The 16,622-nt window shown below is 53.2% G+C and overlaps 1 protein-coding gene across 1 annotated transcript in view; it reads right to left on the reverse strand.

The window, feature by feature from the left end:
• RHOBTB2 (Rho related BTB domain containing 2) overlaps positions 1-16,622 on the reverse strand; it is a 30,883-nt gene that overhangs the window by 3,494 nt on the left and 10,767 nt on the right. Inside the window, exons 4-11 of the mRNA XM_007167856.3 lie at positions 11,553-11,754; positions 10,810-10,913; positions 10,098-10,283; positions 8,423-9,441; positions 8,014-8,132; positions 5,698-5,848; positions 1,654-1,742; positions 724-829 (exon numbers count right to left, since the gene is read on the reverse strand). Coding sequence (XP_007167918.3) covers positions 724-829; positions 1,654-1,742; positions 5,698-5,848; positions 8,014-8,132; positions 8,423-9,441; positions 10,098-10,283; positions 10,810-10,913; positions 11,553-11,754 — 1,976 coding nt within the window. The remainder of the gene's footprint in view (positions 1-723; positions 830-1,653; positions 1,743-5,697; positions 5,849-8,013; positions 8,133-8,422; positions 9,442-10,097; positions 10,284-10,809; positions 10,914-11,552; positions 11,755-16,622) is intronic.

Below are 16,622 nucleotides of genomic sequence, written 5' to 3' on the forward strand. Positions count from 1 at the left end.
GGGGAGTGATGCGATTGGAGCTGTGCTTTAGAAAGAAAATGCTAGAAGGGTGAAGAGGAGAGAATGGGGGTGGGAGAACTGGCAGGGTACAGCGAGAAGCTGCTAGCGGGCAGGGGGTCACAGCAGAGTGGAGGGCGCCCAGTGAAGACCTCAAGACGGAGCGGCAGGAGCTCGGGGAGGCCAGAGACACCTCTCCCTGGAGCCCATGCGCTTCCTGTGGGCCCCAGGACCTGAGACATCAATTAAGCAGAGGTCAAGCTGCAGGGACCCCAGAGGATACCCAGACCTGTGTTGCCCAGGCTGTGACTTGTGCCCACTCCTAGGTTACGAAATTAATGTCATGGGTCATGAGCAGCATTCAAAACAATTGATATATTTTTCTACATGTGTACTGGGTCACAAGATAAAATGTATTGCTTATCGTGGAGTCTGATCCAAAAAGGTCTGAAAAATACCAACTCTAGTCTGACTGTACTTATGAGAAACAGAAGCCCAGAGGAGCAAAGTGAGTTGCCCAAGGTTCCCGAGGGAGCCCTGCCCTCCACGCCAGCACTTTTCCCGGGCCCCCCTCTGCTTGGCTAGATGCACCTCTGCAGGCTGCTCCCCACCCACAAGGTCAAGTTAGGCCCAAGGGTCTTCGGCAGTCTCCGGGTGCCCTGGGGTCAGGTCAGAGACTTGGACCCAAGCGGAGGGAGGAGCACAGGTGCAGCCGGGGGTGCTCACCTGGGGACATGGCCTTCATGTCTCGAGGGAACTTGCGACACACGTTGTTGTAGTTGGTGCAGATGTGGTGGAGACACCAGTCAGCCAACTGATACGCGCAGTGGAACTGGGAACAGACGGGAGCGCATCTGTGCTGGGACCCCAGGGGCGGGGTCTGCACACAGACATCTACAGTTGCCTTCAGAGCCAAAGCTTTGGCGCAGGTGGGCAAAGGCCCTGAGTCATAAAGACTCGAGAGGCACCTCGAGAGGCAAGGCCGCACAAAACCGTAAGGGAATGACGCTGGATTTGCTCCTTGGCACTGTCACGACCACCACCTCACCTCTGACCTGTCCCCGGCAGCCCCAGAAATCCACATTCCTATGCGGCGGCATCCTGCTGTGTCTGCCCTCCTCAGATATGACCCCTCGTCCTCCCCGCTGTCAGGGACCAAAGCAGCCTGCACTAAGGTGCTGACAACCAGGCTTAGAGAACTGACTTCCCAGGTGTGTCTGCCATGCTTTAACTTCGTAAACTAATCTTTACTGGTAGAATTTCTGGCACCCTGAGGGCCAGTGCGGGAGATTTTGCTTGCCTGTTTGGGAAAATGGAGGTGGGAAGTTCATTTTAGATGGAGAGTCCTCAGTGTGCCTTAAATGACCTCAGCAGGCAGCAACCACGTCTATACACGATTCTGGGCTTCCCTCCCCTGTCCTACGGTTTCCTGAAGTCTCTGTCCCTTCCCCCCATGGCCAGCCTCTCCTCTTGGTGGGGTAGGGTGTATCCTCTGGCCTGGAGGATGAGATGGGCTCTGCCCACTCAGGGAACCAAGTCTGACAACGGGTTCCCTTCCTACCCACCACCTCCCAGCCCCTCCCCATTCGCTGCCAAATGGGCAGACAGAGCCCAAAGCTGAGAATGTTGGAGAGATTCCTTCCCCTGCCATCCTACCTGAGCCAGTTCCAGGAACACAAGGACGTCCCCATCGATGTCTACCATCATCTGAGTTGCTTCCATCAGCCCGGTCACTGTGTATTGCTCTGTGACACACACACAGCCAGGAATGGGCTGAAGAACCACAGGAGTGGACAGGCACTTGCTTATCCCCCCTGGCAGGGGCCCATTGCAGGGCAAAGAAAGATCAGGGCCAGGGGTAAGTCCCAACAGGCCAGGAAAGGCCACAGGAGATATAAGTCTGCTCCTACCAGCGAGGAAACCGGGATTAGAGCAAGACTTTCCCGGTGGAGTGGAGGTGGGAAGTGAAGGAGCAGATCAGAATCACCTAAAAGGATTTTTCAAGCTACATATGTTGCATCAAGTAGTTATATAGGTGGGGTGAAAGCCCTCACCCCCCAGAGCAGCCACTGAAACTGATGGGAGAGGGTATTAAACCTCAGGTTTGCTGAGAACTATGAATTAGAACTAAGGATTAAACCAAGTTGTTCGTATTGATTTAAATTTTGTAACAAATTGTGTACTAACCTTGCATTTCATGTTAAAACGTTTCTATGGAAGAAGTAAACACTCTTAGTCCTGAATTTTAACTGTATCACTATGAACTCATAAAGTATTTTATCTTTAAACATATATTTCCCAGCTCAGTCCATGGAAAAGACCTAGAAACAAGAGCCATCCCAATCGCAAAAGCATCTCTAATGCACAGATTGCAGCCTTGAAATCCCATTTCCAACTACAAGAAACCAGGGCTTCTTAGAGAAATGGCTGATTCCAGGTCTGGGGCAGGAAATGTACAAGAGGAATCTGGAACATCTTGTCATTCCAGATAATCAGAAAGCTCAGAGACTCTGCAGCCAACTTGAAGAGACTCCTACAGGCTAAGGGAGCAGTAGGGTATTTGAGCTTCCATAAAGCTAATTGCAATTATTTGAAACCAACTGAGTATGTTCAAATCTGAGAGTTCATAAGCATACTTAATAATAAGAAACTAATTGGTCACTCTCAAAGGACAGGAAAACAAATGTATCTTGAAAACTGGTAAATAAAAGAATCAAGCATTCACCTGCCTGTTCTACATGAACTATACCACTGGGTAAATGAACAGTAGGTGAGGGCAAGTTTTTCTCTTTTTAGAAGTATTCCAACAGATAAAGAAAAAAATGACTGAATTGGAATATTCCCATTTCACAACACCTAATAAATTAATGGATCCAGGCAATGACACTCAATGGTTGCTAACGTCCCAAAAAGAGAGAAAAGCAGACAATCTATGCTTCTTGATGAAAAACAGAAACAATGTATGAAGTAGTCTTACCAAAAGAAAACTGAATATGAATCTGATCTAGCCTCTAGATCCAATGGCCAGTTTACAGGAAATATGGTGTACTATAGAAACGCAATCAGTAAAAAAAAAATCTAGATTTCCTAGATCAGTGGGGTTTTTCCAACAAATTACAAGGGAAAGTTTTTTTCATGGACAAGGTACTTATAGATTAAAAAAGAAAAAACATAAAGGATATATAAAAAATAAAATCATGCTATAGTGTTTAAGGATGCACATTTGGATGATAAAACTATGAGGAAGTGTAAGGAAGTGAGGACATAAGAAATATCCTAAAAAAGAGTAATAGGCAGAGTGGTTCCTCCTGGGGACGCGGGAAGGGCCTGTGGTTGGGAGGGACAGGTGGAAGGCTTCTGGTATGGCCAGCAAGGGTCCCTTTGCTTTGTAATAATTCATTAAGCTGACCATATATCATGTGTATTTGTGTTATATATAACATTAAAAAAAATTTAAGCTTGGGACTTCCCTGGTGGTGAAAGTGGTTAAGACTCCATGCTCCCAATGCAGGGGGCCCGGGTTCGATCCCTGGTCAGAGAACTAGATTCCACATGCATGCTGCAGCTAAGAGTTCACATGCCACTGCTAAGCCGCAACTAAGGAGCTGGCAAGCCACAACTAAGGTGCCCACGTGCCATAACTAAGGAGCCCACCTGTCGCAACTAAGACCCGGCACAACCAAATAAATAAATAAATGTTAAAAAAAATTTTAAGCTTGAATTAATAACTTCATAGGAAGCATATATCACTAAACACAAAGCACCACTTATTACATCATACTTGGCATTTTCCACTGATCCTTGACAAGGTACATATACAACACATTTTTAAAGTATGTTTTTTGGCACATATGGAGCATTTCACTGGAAAAGTCATTCAATGCTATTTTCTATAAGCCTTTCCACGCAGCAGTGATTAACATTTTTAATCGTTACCTTGTGAAAATTACCCATGTGTGCTTAAACAATGGTGCCTATTTGACTTGTTTCTGATTGCCTGCCATGATGAAACAAACTTAAACACCTTTGGGGCTTCCCTGGTGGCGCAGTGGTTGAGAATCCGCCTGCCAATGCAGGGAACACGGGTTCGAGCCCTGGTCTGGGAAGATCCCACATGCTGTGGAGCAACTGGGCCCGTGAGCCACAACTACTGAGCCTGCGCGTCTGGAGCCTGTGCTCCGCAACAAGAGAGGCCGCGATAGTGAGAGGCCCGCGCACTGTGATGAAGAGTGGCCCCCGCTCGCCACAACTAGAGAAAGCCCTCGCACAGAAACGAAGACCCAACACAGCCAAAAGTAAATAAATAAATAAATTTATTAAAAAAAAAAAATCTTAAACACCTTTATACGTTTTTTTCATGTGGGTCATTTCTTTGTAGATAGCCTTTCAAACGTTGAATTACTCGGTCTAAGAGTTTGGACAGCTTTCTGTGCTCTGGGAAGGCCACAGCACTTTTTCATGGATGGCCATGGATGACATATTGTTGCAGCTCTGATCTTTATTATTTATTTATTTATTTATTTATAGGCCACACTGTGTGGCATGCGGGATCTTAGTTCCCCGACCAGGGATTGAACCAGTGCCCCCTGCAGTGAAAGTGCGGAGTCCTAACCAACCACTGGTCCGCCAGGGAATTCCGCAGTTGTAAGCTTTAGAAGCCTCTCTCTCGCTCCCTGCCCTAAAGCCCTCGGTGTCCCCTGGACTCCCTCTGCAGAGGGAGTTAAGCTCCTTAATGTTAAGGCTCAGCTCCTAACATTTGGTTCTGATCAATGATTTCTCCCTTCTTCCTGGGACCAAGTCCCACCTTTCAACTCATTTCTCATCATGGGATCACTGCTTCCCTCATAGCTCAGTCCCAACCTTGATCATCTGCCCAGGGCCCCAGCAGCTCTGACACCGGGTCCTTCCCTGAACCTCCGCTCAGTATCTGAGGCCGTGCTCTCTGCCCCCTGACCCGCCCAAGAACACTAACCTCGACACCAACACCAGTACAGGTAGCAACGCCAACACCAATGCAATGCAAATGTCGACTCCAACCTCAGCAGGCCCCAGACACCCCTCCGCGGGACGGCACCATCTCTCCTGCAGCCCTCGGACCCCGAACTCCTGCTCCTTGGTCTCCCTCCTGCCTCAGTCCCTGCTCCAACCCATCGCTGGGGTTGGTCCCTCCTGAAAGCTGAGCTCGAGCTCTCAGGATCTACAAGGAATCAAGGAATTAGGAGTGGCAGGTCAGTGTCTGCTGTCTATTTCTAGAAGAAGAAAGGGAAAGCGAAGGTGGAAGAGAAGACGAAGGAAGAGGGAAAGGAGAAGAAGGAGAAGGAAAAGGAAAGGAAGGAGGAAGGGGAGGAGCAAGGGGAGAAATGAGGAACGGTGTTCTTTTCTTTCTGACTTAAGCTTGCATGAGTGCGGCCAAGCTAATAAGAACACCAGGCTCTGGCGTCTGCTGGAGCCCACTTTGCTGGGCCAAGATAACCTCTGGAGAGAGCCTACAAGGTGCTCCCACCGAGGATCCCTCTCACACATTTCCTTACATCCATGTCCCCACCCAAACCCCAATACGCACCGACGTATTTCACTTTATGTAAACGTATTCCCTGGGTGCTCGTGGCCTGTCCCCTAGGAGGAGACAGGTGAGAGGAGACATCATGACTCCTGGGGGTCCCCGACTCCTCCTCCCGGGAGGCCCCGGAGCTTAGTTACCTGTGAGGGCGACCAAGTGTGGCAGGCAGAGGCGGTTGGCCAGGATGATGAGCTGCATGTCGTCCAGGTCGGGGCTGGAGGTGAACATGCCGGTGTACAGGTATTCCAGCACGGCCCTCATGCAGCTCTTGCTCGTGTAAGGAAACACCACCTGCGGGTGGGAAGGAACAGAGCAGGCTGCGGTGAGGTCCGGCTGTAGGGAAAGAGGAACTCGGTTCCGAGGGACTCAGAAGGCTCTGGCCCACCTAGCTGGGCTACTCCAAACAGGCAGCCACCCCTTCGCGGCCCCTGGACCTGCTCAGAACCCCCCTTGCCCAAAGGCTGGTCTCCCACAGCAACAGCCTGTGCTGAGCCCAGCTGCTGAGCACCTATGAGCTGGGCTCCAACAGCTTTTAAGAGGACCTGGACTCTTGCTAGCATCCTTCCGGCTTGGAGGATGTGTGCAGGAGTCCTTCTGGTCACCTGCACCCAGCCCCTCCCAGCCCTTCAGGGAGCAGTGCAAGTGGGATGCGAACGAGCAAAGCAGACACCAGCTGGTGTCTCTGGGCTGCTTGAAGCTGCTGCTCTGGGCCTCTGGGATCTCTTCAGAGCAGCACCAACACAAAAACCGCTTTCTCATCAGACACCGGTCTCTCCAGGCTGCACTGGGAATCAGCTGGAGCTTTACAGCTGCTTCTGTGGTAGTGGTGGGCCCCGCGGCTTTGGAGAGTCCCCAGCCTCACACTTTTGCACATCCCAAACCAACTCACGCTTCAAGGAGCAGAGACGACTCAAATCTGAACCCCTCTACTTCGCCTACCAGAAGGACGTCCTTCCCAGAAATTTTAGGAAATCCCTACTCTGTATCATAGGACGCTCTGCTGCACTGTTCTTCGTCCAGCTTTTCATTCATGTGTTTGCTGAGCACTGACTAAGGGACCAGCGCTGAGGAGGGTACTCAGCAGAAGTAAAAGGCCCACTCCCTACACTCAAAAGAAACCACAGACCAGCTGGGGAAACGGGGTGTGGACCCTCAGAACTTGAAGCCACTGCACACAGAAGGACCTTGTTAATTGCAGGGCTGAGTGATGGACAGTCAATGGTGCAGGAGTTCAGAGAAGATGGAGAACAGGGCCACGGCCTGGGCTACTCGGCTTGGCTGGGAGAATGGAAAGGCGAGAACAGACTTGAGAGAATAGACTTAAGAGGATATTTCTAAGGACACACTGATAGGCCCCTTCCAACTCTTGCGTTTCCAGTCTAGGTGCCCAAGAAAGCAGCGGTACCAGTGAGAACAAGGGGTTGGAGTGGCCCTGATTAAGGGAAGGGTGATTGCATGAAGTGTTTCTTTCTAGTTTCTGTATTCTGATGCTTTGAAATTTGGGGCCTTGCTGACCCTAGAGGGACTTCCTAGAGATAATAAAGGACTCACCTGAGATCATGAGCCTTTCATATGCAAACCTAACAATCCAGAGCCCACACCCCCACTTATCTCCTTTATCTGCTCTCACACTCCAGGCCACTCTCCCCCTGCCCTAATTACCCCAGGGCCAGGTACTAGATGACCCAGGACAGCCCCTATGCCCCAGAGCCTGAGGAAATTATTCAAACTAGCCAACCCTAAGCCTGTTTACCCTGCTTCACCTGTTCCTTCCCATGGAAGAGACAATAAAGGCTCTTGCCCACAGTTCCCCTTACTCCCTCTGCCTCATGACCCAACCTGGTGCTTCCCTGCATGTCCCCAGATGCTGTGTGCCCCTCCCATTGAGATCTGTGAGTATAACAATCTATCTTTTTAACTGCAGTTTTTTCCTGATCTGTTGGCTTCACCATACCTCAATTATAATAAAACCTACATTTAAAAACAGTGATGGATTCAGTTTGAGACACACTAAATATTTTTCTAGTTATTTCACGTGGGTCCGGGAGAAAGCAAGGTACAATGTATAGAGCCAAGGAATCAGAAGTCTTGAGTTCAAGTCCTACCCTCTCCTTTCTACTTACAGAGCTTTGCATAAGTCGCTTAACTTCTCAGGTCCTCACCTTCCTTACATGTAAAGTGGAAGGCTACGCTATAAGAGTCACGTGTGAGACAATATAAGACAATGAATCGCAAGTGTCTTCTAAACTGTAGAGTTAAGATGTTACCGTAATTCCCTATCCTGGTATACTGGAAAGTCCTTGGCTGTGGGAACCATCTCATAAACTTCTCTCGGGCCCATCACTCAGTGGTTTGCACACAGTCAAGGCTGAAGAAAGTACCATTAAGTGACAGATGCCTCAGATGGGAAGGGAGTAAGTCTCTCTCTTTCCCAGCCATTCCCATCCTAGCCTTACCTCCCTGGTGGAACTCTCCACAAACGGCCCCCCAAACATGGCAGCCATCCAGTCACAGCTGGAAATCAACAGGGGCTTGTGGGCGCTGATGGTGCCGTCATCCAGGATGAAGGTCACATCTGTCCGGGTGGAGAAGAGGCATCACATGAGCGTGTGGGGAAAGAACGTGGGACAACCGACCCCAAGGGTCAACAGTGCGCCCAGACAACCTGCTTGCTTCTGAGCCACAGGCTGTGAAGTACTATGTGACCACGCTCTCAGGCTGGGGACACTGGGCTTCAGGAGCAGAGCCACTGTGTCTCCAGGACATCAGCAGCTGAGATGACTTAGAATGCTGCTTGGACCTCAGAAGGCTCCTGGAGGGAACTCCCCTGCCTTCTGGACATCAGCTCCCAGGCACGTTCCATACCTGAGAAGGTGCCTTTTGCCAAGCACTCCTTAACCCGGTTGGTCCGGCGGACGTGGAAGGCCTTGGTGATCTCCTGGTTCATGAAGGCCTCATTGTTGAGAATGTTGGCCACCATCATGCGCAGATCAAAGACCTCGAGCAGCTCAGCAATGTGGGCGATGTGCATAAGGTCCCGCTCGTTCTCGTCTAGCTCCCCTGTGTACAGGTACTTGAGAACAGCCCGGAAGGGCCCCGGCTGGATGGAGTTGTCCATTTTCACCACCACCATCAGCCGGGATTTGTAAGTCAGTGGATCCTCTGCCATCTCTTCCTGGATGCTCACAAAAGCTCTGCTCCAGGAAGACAGCACTCGACCCCTCCCAGGCAGGTACCCTGTCCCGTTGCCCCGTAAGATCCCGTCGCTAGTTGAAGCCCGGAGCCCAGCGGGCCCGGAGCCCCCGCCCTCCTCCACGCTCTCGCACACATCAAAGCTGGCTGCCCGAAGCAGGAAGTCCCGGCCGTGGTGGTGGTGGTGATGGTGGTGGTATTGATCAGGGTGACCCCGGTGGTCCTCCGGGCAGGGGCCTCCTGACCCTGAGGGGCCCCCCAGATCCTCCTCACTCAGGTCCATGAGGAACAGGTCGTAGAACTTGGAGGAGGAAGTGGAGAGGTAGATCTTGTGGGCAAAGATGCGCACACGTTCCTGCAGCACCAGGATGACGTCCGCGCACAGTGGGTCCTCCAGGAGGTGGGCGGGGCACTCCTCGCTGCTGGAGGGGGGGTCGGGCACCACAATGATGGGGGGAGGCGGCTTGGGGGGCAGGAAGGGCGCCTGCAGCAGAGGCCGCTGCACATTGCGGAGGTGGGACTTCCAGAACTGCAGGTGCCGGCGGGAGATGAGTGCTGCACGTATGGCGTTGTCAAAGACGTCCTTGATGCCGAACTGGGCCACCACGCTGGTCTCGTAGTAGGGGATGCCCAGCTCCTTGGCCACCTCCCGACCCTTCTCCGGGGGAAGGATCTCATTGGGCTTGATGGGCCTGGCAGGTTCAAGAAGGGAAGCCAAATTCATGTTGGTGGTAGAGAGCGGGGGGCGGGGAGAGGCAGCTCTCTAGAGCCTGTCTGTTTTTCACTAGGCTGGAGGGTCTCTGCTCAGGATCCGTGTCCTAAGCCCCATTCCTGCCCTGCTCATTTCCACTCCCTTCCTCCTCTGTCTCGCTAAATCCTGCTAGTCCTTCAAGGCTCACTTCCAATCCCCTCTTCTTCCAGGAAGCCCTCCATATCTATGCCAGGCCCTGGTGATCTCCCCAGCTCAAAACAGTGGTAGCGATAACCACCTCTCTGGCAATTAGCATGCAACGTGCCACGTTGGTTTTTAACATGTTCACCTATCAAGTTCATCTCCCAGCAAGATTATAAGCCCCTTTCATGCAAAGACTCCCTCTCCTTCTCTCCTCATGATGCTTAGCCCAGTATGGCCCACTCAGTGTGTAACAGATGGATAGCTGGATGGATGGATGGATGGATGGGTGAATGAAAGAATGAGAACTCTTGTTGTCTCCCTACATGAGCTAGCTTCAAATGGAGGGAGAGATGTGAGGCTCAGTGGATTCCCTCAGGACTGAGCAGGAAGCCGGGAGACACCCCCCGCACCCCCTCTGCCGCCTTCCCCTCCCTAGGCACCAGCACCCCCTACCTAGCCAAGGGTCTCCTGGCCCTATTGACAGCCTCCAGGTCGGCGTAGCGCAGGTCCAGCTGGCAGCCCACCAAGATGACAGGTGCTCGGGGGCAGAAGTGCTTGATTTCTGGGTACCACATGGTCTTGACATGGTGGAGGGAGTTGGGGTTGGCAATGGAGAAGCACAGAACCACCACGTCGGATCTGGCGGTGGGAGAGTGAGGTTACAGGCAAAGAAAGCTAGTGGTAGGTTCCCTGCCCCTGGAACGAGGGAGAACACACATACCCACCTGCACCCCCTACACTACAGTCCCATGTCTGTCGTATGGATCTGCTCACATGATCTTACCCAAAACGTATAATAACAGCACCTCTAGTTTATGCACCCCTAACTTAGCATTTTAGAGCTTTGAAAGACTCTTGTTTTGACCTCACAGCTATCCTGTGAGTTAGAAATGACCACTTTTTACCATCTCATCTGCGAAAACTCATCTCAGAACAGCTCTCCTAATTGCTCAGAGTCGCAGAGCTACTGCTTTACAGGGTAGGACTCAAACCAGGCGTCCTGATCGCAAACCACCCAGGCTGCCGCCCCCTCGAGGCTCTGCCCGTGCTGCTTTCTCCACTCCTTCCTCCCAGGCTCAGTTTCACAGAGTCGCTTCACACCCCAGGGAAAGCAGGGAAAAGCCATCCACTTGGCTCCCCGCAGGCAGCCGGGGGCCTTCCCTACCTCCCATAAGCAAAGCGGCGGTCTTTGTGGTGATCTCCAAAGGTGTCCCAGAGGCGGAGGGACACGCTGACATCATCTACCACGTCTCGGGAACGTTCCAGCACCTGTGGGGGCAGGGAGGGGGACAGGAATCTAGGGCAATGGTTCTTGGAGGCCCTGCGTGCCTGCTCACTCCTGAGGGTCCTGCAACATGGGGGCTGGAGGGACACCTAGTGCCTCCCAACATGTGCCTTAAAACACCTTCATCCAGGTGCCATCTCTGCAGACTCACTAACAAGAGCTGGCCAGGAGGTGAGAGACTCTCAGAGGGCAGACCGTTATGGGAGTGGACGGGATCTCACAGGGAGCCTGCCCTTGTTCCCAACTGTACCTGCCAATTGGACACTTCCGAGCCTCTGATCTTTTGGTATCATTAGCTGGCAGCTTCTTTCCTACCACCAGCTCTCATCTCCCCAAAGCACCACCCCTTTCCCCCCTTCAGGGCTCCCCATTACTGGGGGCTATGATTCCACAAGATGCTATGCATATGCTCTATGCACAAGAGCTCAGCCGTGCAAAACACAAAGAGCCAAGGACCCCTCCCCTGGAGGGGGGGCTCCTCTCAGGCCCCCCTCCCGGGGCTCCGTGCTCTTCAGCTGCCTCCACCCGACCCCTAAGGGGCTTCCATGAGCTCAGCACGGGCCCTGTTTGGAGTGATCCCTGGGGAAGAAGCCCAGATGCGCGGCGTGGACGCCCAGCCTTACCTCCTGACACACCCGGTACTGGTCGATGGCCCAAACTGTGGGCACGTGGGTGGCGAGCAGCTGGTACTGGGTGAGGGTGGCATTGCAGGCCCGGGCACAGATGAGCCTGGTCTTGCCCACAGCGTTGTCCCCCACCACCACACACTTGATGGTCTCTACGTTTGGCCTTTCATAATCCATGTCAGAATCCATTAATTGGGACCTGAGGGAGAGGAGAGAAGCGGTGAAGACAGCTTTGCATGCCAGCCCCCGGAGGGCCGGGGCCAGCTGCTCTCCTCAGCCAGGGCTGCCCCCTCTCCAAGCATCTGAGCGGAGAGGAGGAGGAAGGAGCGGGCGGCTTTCTGGGCAAGAGCTCTGCAGGGGCCCGAGGAGACGGGAGCCCCTTCAGGCTGAGAGGCGCAGCTCCACCAGGGGAACCTCTGGTCTCCCTCCTGTTGCCACCATCCTCCGGTGGGGCTTCAGGATGGGGGGGATGCCTAAGAGAGATGCCCAGGCGGAGTCTGCCCAGGGCCAGTCCCCACCCTCCCGGGCAGAGAAGTGTCTGCCTAGGAAGCTCAGTCATCATCGGCTCTCCTTCTCCAGCCAGCAGGGCTGTGGCAGCAGAACAACAAACAGCTGAGAGAAGCGGAGTCACGGCCAGGTCCCCACCCCTTCCCAGCATGCCCGAGGGCAGGGCCGCTTTAAAATTTAATGGACTTGTCAAAGCTGGGCAGCAGCTCTCCTGGCCTCCACCTTTGTCTCTCTCCCTCTCTGGTTGTGGATTTCCAAGCCCCAGCCTGCCCATGGCTATCCTTCAACCCTGGCCGCCTTTATGGAGATGCCAGAGTTTTTCAGCCCAGGCTCTTTGGGCTGAGGAGGCTTCTGGATGCACCTGAGCAGTCCACAGGCCTCCCCTCTCCTCCTCTGGGCCTGTCCCGTTGCCTACGTGGCTCACTCAGCAGCAGGCCCTGTTTTGAGATGGCAGTGGGGGTAACTACGGGCCTGGGATGATACATCCCACGGCTAATAGACCAGTGGGCCTTCCCATCCCCTACCCAGGCCTACCCTCCAAGCATCCTGCAACCAGTTTCAGGGGAAGTGAGATACGCTCCTTTCCGCACTTCTCCTTCCTGGGGAGGAGGGTTCTCAGGCTGGAAGCCCCCAGACACTGGCAACCCGGGAAGGAAGCTCGCTAACTTGACTGCATGGGTAATGGGGAAGCAGAGAGTCAGAAACTTGGGCCTGAATTTCTGGGCAAATATTTGCCTTAGTTTCCTTCTGTGTTGGGTTGAGAGGAAGTGGCTTGCCCACCCACAGAGAGGGATTGCTCAAATTAACAAACAGAAGTCCCTTCTGTAGTCAAAATGTCATGTCAGTGTTTAAAAAGCTGTCACCAGGAGGGGGCCCTCGGCTTGAAGGGGCTTTTGCTGGCAGCCTCGCAGTTGGCGTCCACCTCCTGGAAGAGCTGAAGAGAGAGGGTCGGGGTAGATGCAGGCGTTATTAGGAAGCTTGGTTTTGCCAGGGTCATTGGCTTGCCCCTGCTCACATTCTCTGTGCGCCTGAAGTCAGCTGGGGGTTGGAGCAATTTGGAGGAATCCTTCCCAGGCCAAGGAAGGCTGAGCTCAGAGGAGTCCTGGAGGCTGCCCAGGCACCCTCACTGCTGAGCCATCCAGCCCAAGAGTCAGGCCACCATGCCGGGCTGTAACTGGATGCCAGCATGCAGGAATGCAGACCTGAAATATCCAAGTAACGATGGCAACTGGGATTTGCTCGAGTAGATGCATCTCAGCCACCTAACCAAAAAGTACAGCAAGGACTTTTCAATGAGACAAGCGCCTCCCCCTTCTTGGAATTTTACAGGATCTAAACAACAAGGGGTCTCCGTGCAGGTTCCCCCCAACCCCCCCCCCGCCAGTCTCCAGCGCAAGCGTCTGCCTCATTCCTTCTCCTTCCTCTGTCCCTGCTCGCCCTCCCCAGCAAGCAACCATGATTCTGCCGACCATCTTGCCTCCCCGCTGCTCTCTCTCCTGAACTGAGGACCGGGAACCCCATGTTGACAGCTCCTGGTCTCAAGTCAGGCAGCGGGGAGGATGTGTTGGCGCTAGGAGGAATCTTCTGGGTTGTGGTTTCTGTTTTATCGATTGAAGAACAAAACAGATAGAATCCCAAATACAAATACATGCAGCTGTAGGAGAAAGAGAAAAACCTACTAGCCCACAGAACTTCCTTCTCAAATTTAGATTCCAGCAGCACAGAGGTGTGTAGGCAGAAGGGGGGACGAGGAGGTACGGAGCAGGCACGTCAGTTCTTACATCCGGGAGCAGCTGGATGGCGAGGAGGGTGTCAGAACACCAGCAGAGCAGTTCAGTGCTGGTCCAAGATCACCGAGTCTATGATTCAAACACTCAGGCACATCTTATGCACCTCTGTGGTTAAGCAGGGGACAGCTAACCAACAAGCGGGAGGGCCACACTGTGCTGTGAGTTTAGACAGCAGACCTGTTGGGTGCTGCTCCAGAGGAGCAGCCCCTCCCCATCCATTCCCCAGCTGCCCCGAGTCCTTCCCCAGCTTGTCCTTTGACTTCCTCCCGACTTTTATCATTCTCACCCACTCCACCCCTGTGCCAACTGCCTGACTGGCAAACTTCATTGTCAGATCTGGGAAAGGGCAAATCACTTCACTTCTCTGGGCCGCAATCTGCCCTTCTGGAAAATGGGTATGAAGGCTCCCAAAGAAAGTCTCCTGAATCTTGGTAAATCCACGCCAAGAAAGCCTGGGCCAAAAGGAGGTATTTGCCTTCTTATGTAATGTGGTATTATATAATGCTGGATTACATATCTATATGTGTAATTATATCTCTCTTTAAGATACACACTGGCCCAATTAAGCCAGCAGAACTCTTAGTCTAATCAGGCCTGTCTTTAAAAGGACCTGTACTGGAGATATGGTGCCACTGCCAACAGTAATGTAATTTTTGCTCAAGAATATTGCTACTTTACTGTATCACTGCTTATATACAATGGCACAACCCACTCAGTAAGCTTCTCAACTTCCCCTTTCCTTCTGGCACTCTCTCCTTCAATGACTCTAGACTTTTCTGCACAATTGCCTCATCCCCATTCCTTCTGAGCCTCCTGACTAACCTCCATACACTATGGCTTCCTCGCCACCCTGCCCTGGCTATCAGGACCCCCAGGCCACTCCTTTCCCTCAATGATCCCAGCGTCACGTAGGTGCTCCTTTCCCACCTCATCCCACGATCCCTGTTCCCTTCTCCAAAAACAGCCTCCTGCCCACTGCTCTCCCAGCTCTTTGAACTCAGGACAGGTCAAAATGAAAGGTGTGCTCAGATTAGCTGCAAACCTCACGGGCTCCGAGTCCCACACCCACACACCTACACACACTCTTTGCAGAGCCCAGAAAAGCCCCTCTTTCCCTCCCACAGCTGATAGGAGGCTTGTTCATTTGTAGCTGCCCTAGTCTGGTTGCCAAGGAAACAACAGAATCTCCCTGGGAGCCTGCTTTGTCTCCTAGCAACCAATACCCCACATCCTGCATCTTACACAAAATACAAAATATCTTGAAAATGAAGGTAAAAATCAAGGAGGATGTATAGGATCAGGAAGAGAAAAGCAGAGAGGGTGGCCTTCCAATTAAAAGAGGCTCCCACCCAGGTCACTGACATTGTAACATGGGGGAAGGCAAAGACATGAATCCCTCCACAGACCCGATGGGCAGCAGGGCCCAAAGGGATCCTGAATGGTCATATTAACAAAAAATGCAAGCCTAAACACAGAATAAGCCTCTTCAAACATCAACAAACAGCCCTAAGGATTTCTCCCAGTAGTTTGGCAGAACTCAGACGCCCAGACTGCAATGGAGTGTGTGGAAAGAAACATCTCCAGAACAGCGAGCAAAACACATTCCATTGGTTTTTAACGGAAACATTTCCACCACTCTGGACCTTTTTTCCTGCACGCTGTTCTGCACGCACATGCAAAATAAAAATTAAAAAAATTTTTTAATGGGTAAGGGGGAAGGCCACGACACGCCACGGCAATCAAGTCATCTTCCTTTCCCTAGATAAACCAAGAAAATGTTAGTCCCCCGCCCCCTAAGACCCCAGCAGCCGAAGCTATAGCCCAGGCAAGAGCGGAAGCCCAAGGGAAGTCAGGAGGGGCGCAGACAGGGCCCGGGAGGACGCAGAAGGGGGGAAGCAGCGCGTTTCCAGAGGCTGCTTGCAACCCAGCCATAACAGAAATTAATCATTTACTTACACCGCTACATGTGACGGGGTAATTTCTAGTGTAAGGAACACATCTCTTCCTGCTAAGCACGCTCATTTTAGTGAAATGGCTGGGGTCACTCCGCGCGTGCAAGTTAGGACGATGCCGGCGCCGTCGCGCTGCTGCCGCTCTGGTTCCGGGCCCGGTTCGCGTTAGATCAAAAACTCTGACAGAGCAGCCCGGGCCGGACGGCGGGCAGGGAGCGGCCGCGCGCGCGGCACTGCAGCCATTGCCTCTTCCGGATCAGCATCTCCCCGCGCCCCCGGCGCCCAGAGTCATGGAGGCACGCCGGAGCCGGGCAGCTGGCGGCCGCTCCGACCTCCGCGGCTGGGCCGCGCCGCCGCCAACGGTCCTCTGGCTGTGGAGGCTGGAGGCAGCGAGCAGGAGTGGGCTAGAGTGGCGAGGCCGCCACTGCTACGCGCCCGGGCCCGCTCCGGAGGCGCGGCCACAAAGACGCCTAGCGCCGCAGTCCCAGGGACCGCTCGCGACCTCCTTTTTTCATTCACAAAAAAGGGAAAGGAAAAAAAAAAAGAAAGAAAAAAGGCAGGAAAAAAGGTGGGGCAAAATCGTACCCAGGACGCCAGCCGTGACAGGTGCCTCCCATCTCGGCGCTCCGTTGGTGGAAAGGGGCCGGTGGGCGGGGAAGGGGCGGAGAAAGAAGGGGATTGGGCGTCTCGGAGGCCCCGCCCCCGGCCCCGCCTCGCGACGCCGCTCGCTCCCTCTCCTCTTCCCCCCACCTCCCCCCAACTCCGGGAGGGAAGTGGCGTAGAGGGTCTCGGCTCGCCACTCGTGCTGGGGCAGCGTC

Source organism: Balaenoptera acutorostrata, chromosome 6, assembly GCF_949987535.1.
Source record: "Balaenoptera acutorostrata chromosome 6, mBalAcu1.1, whole genome shotgun sequence".
Lineage (NCBI taxonomy): Eukaryota > Metazoa > Chordata > Mammalia > Artiodactyla > Balaenopteridae > Balaenoptera > Balaenoptera acutorostrata.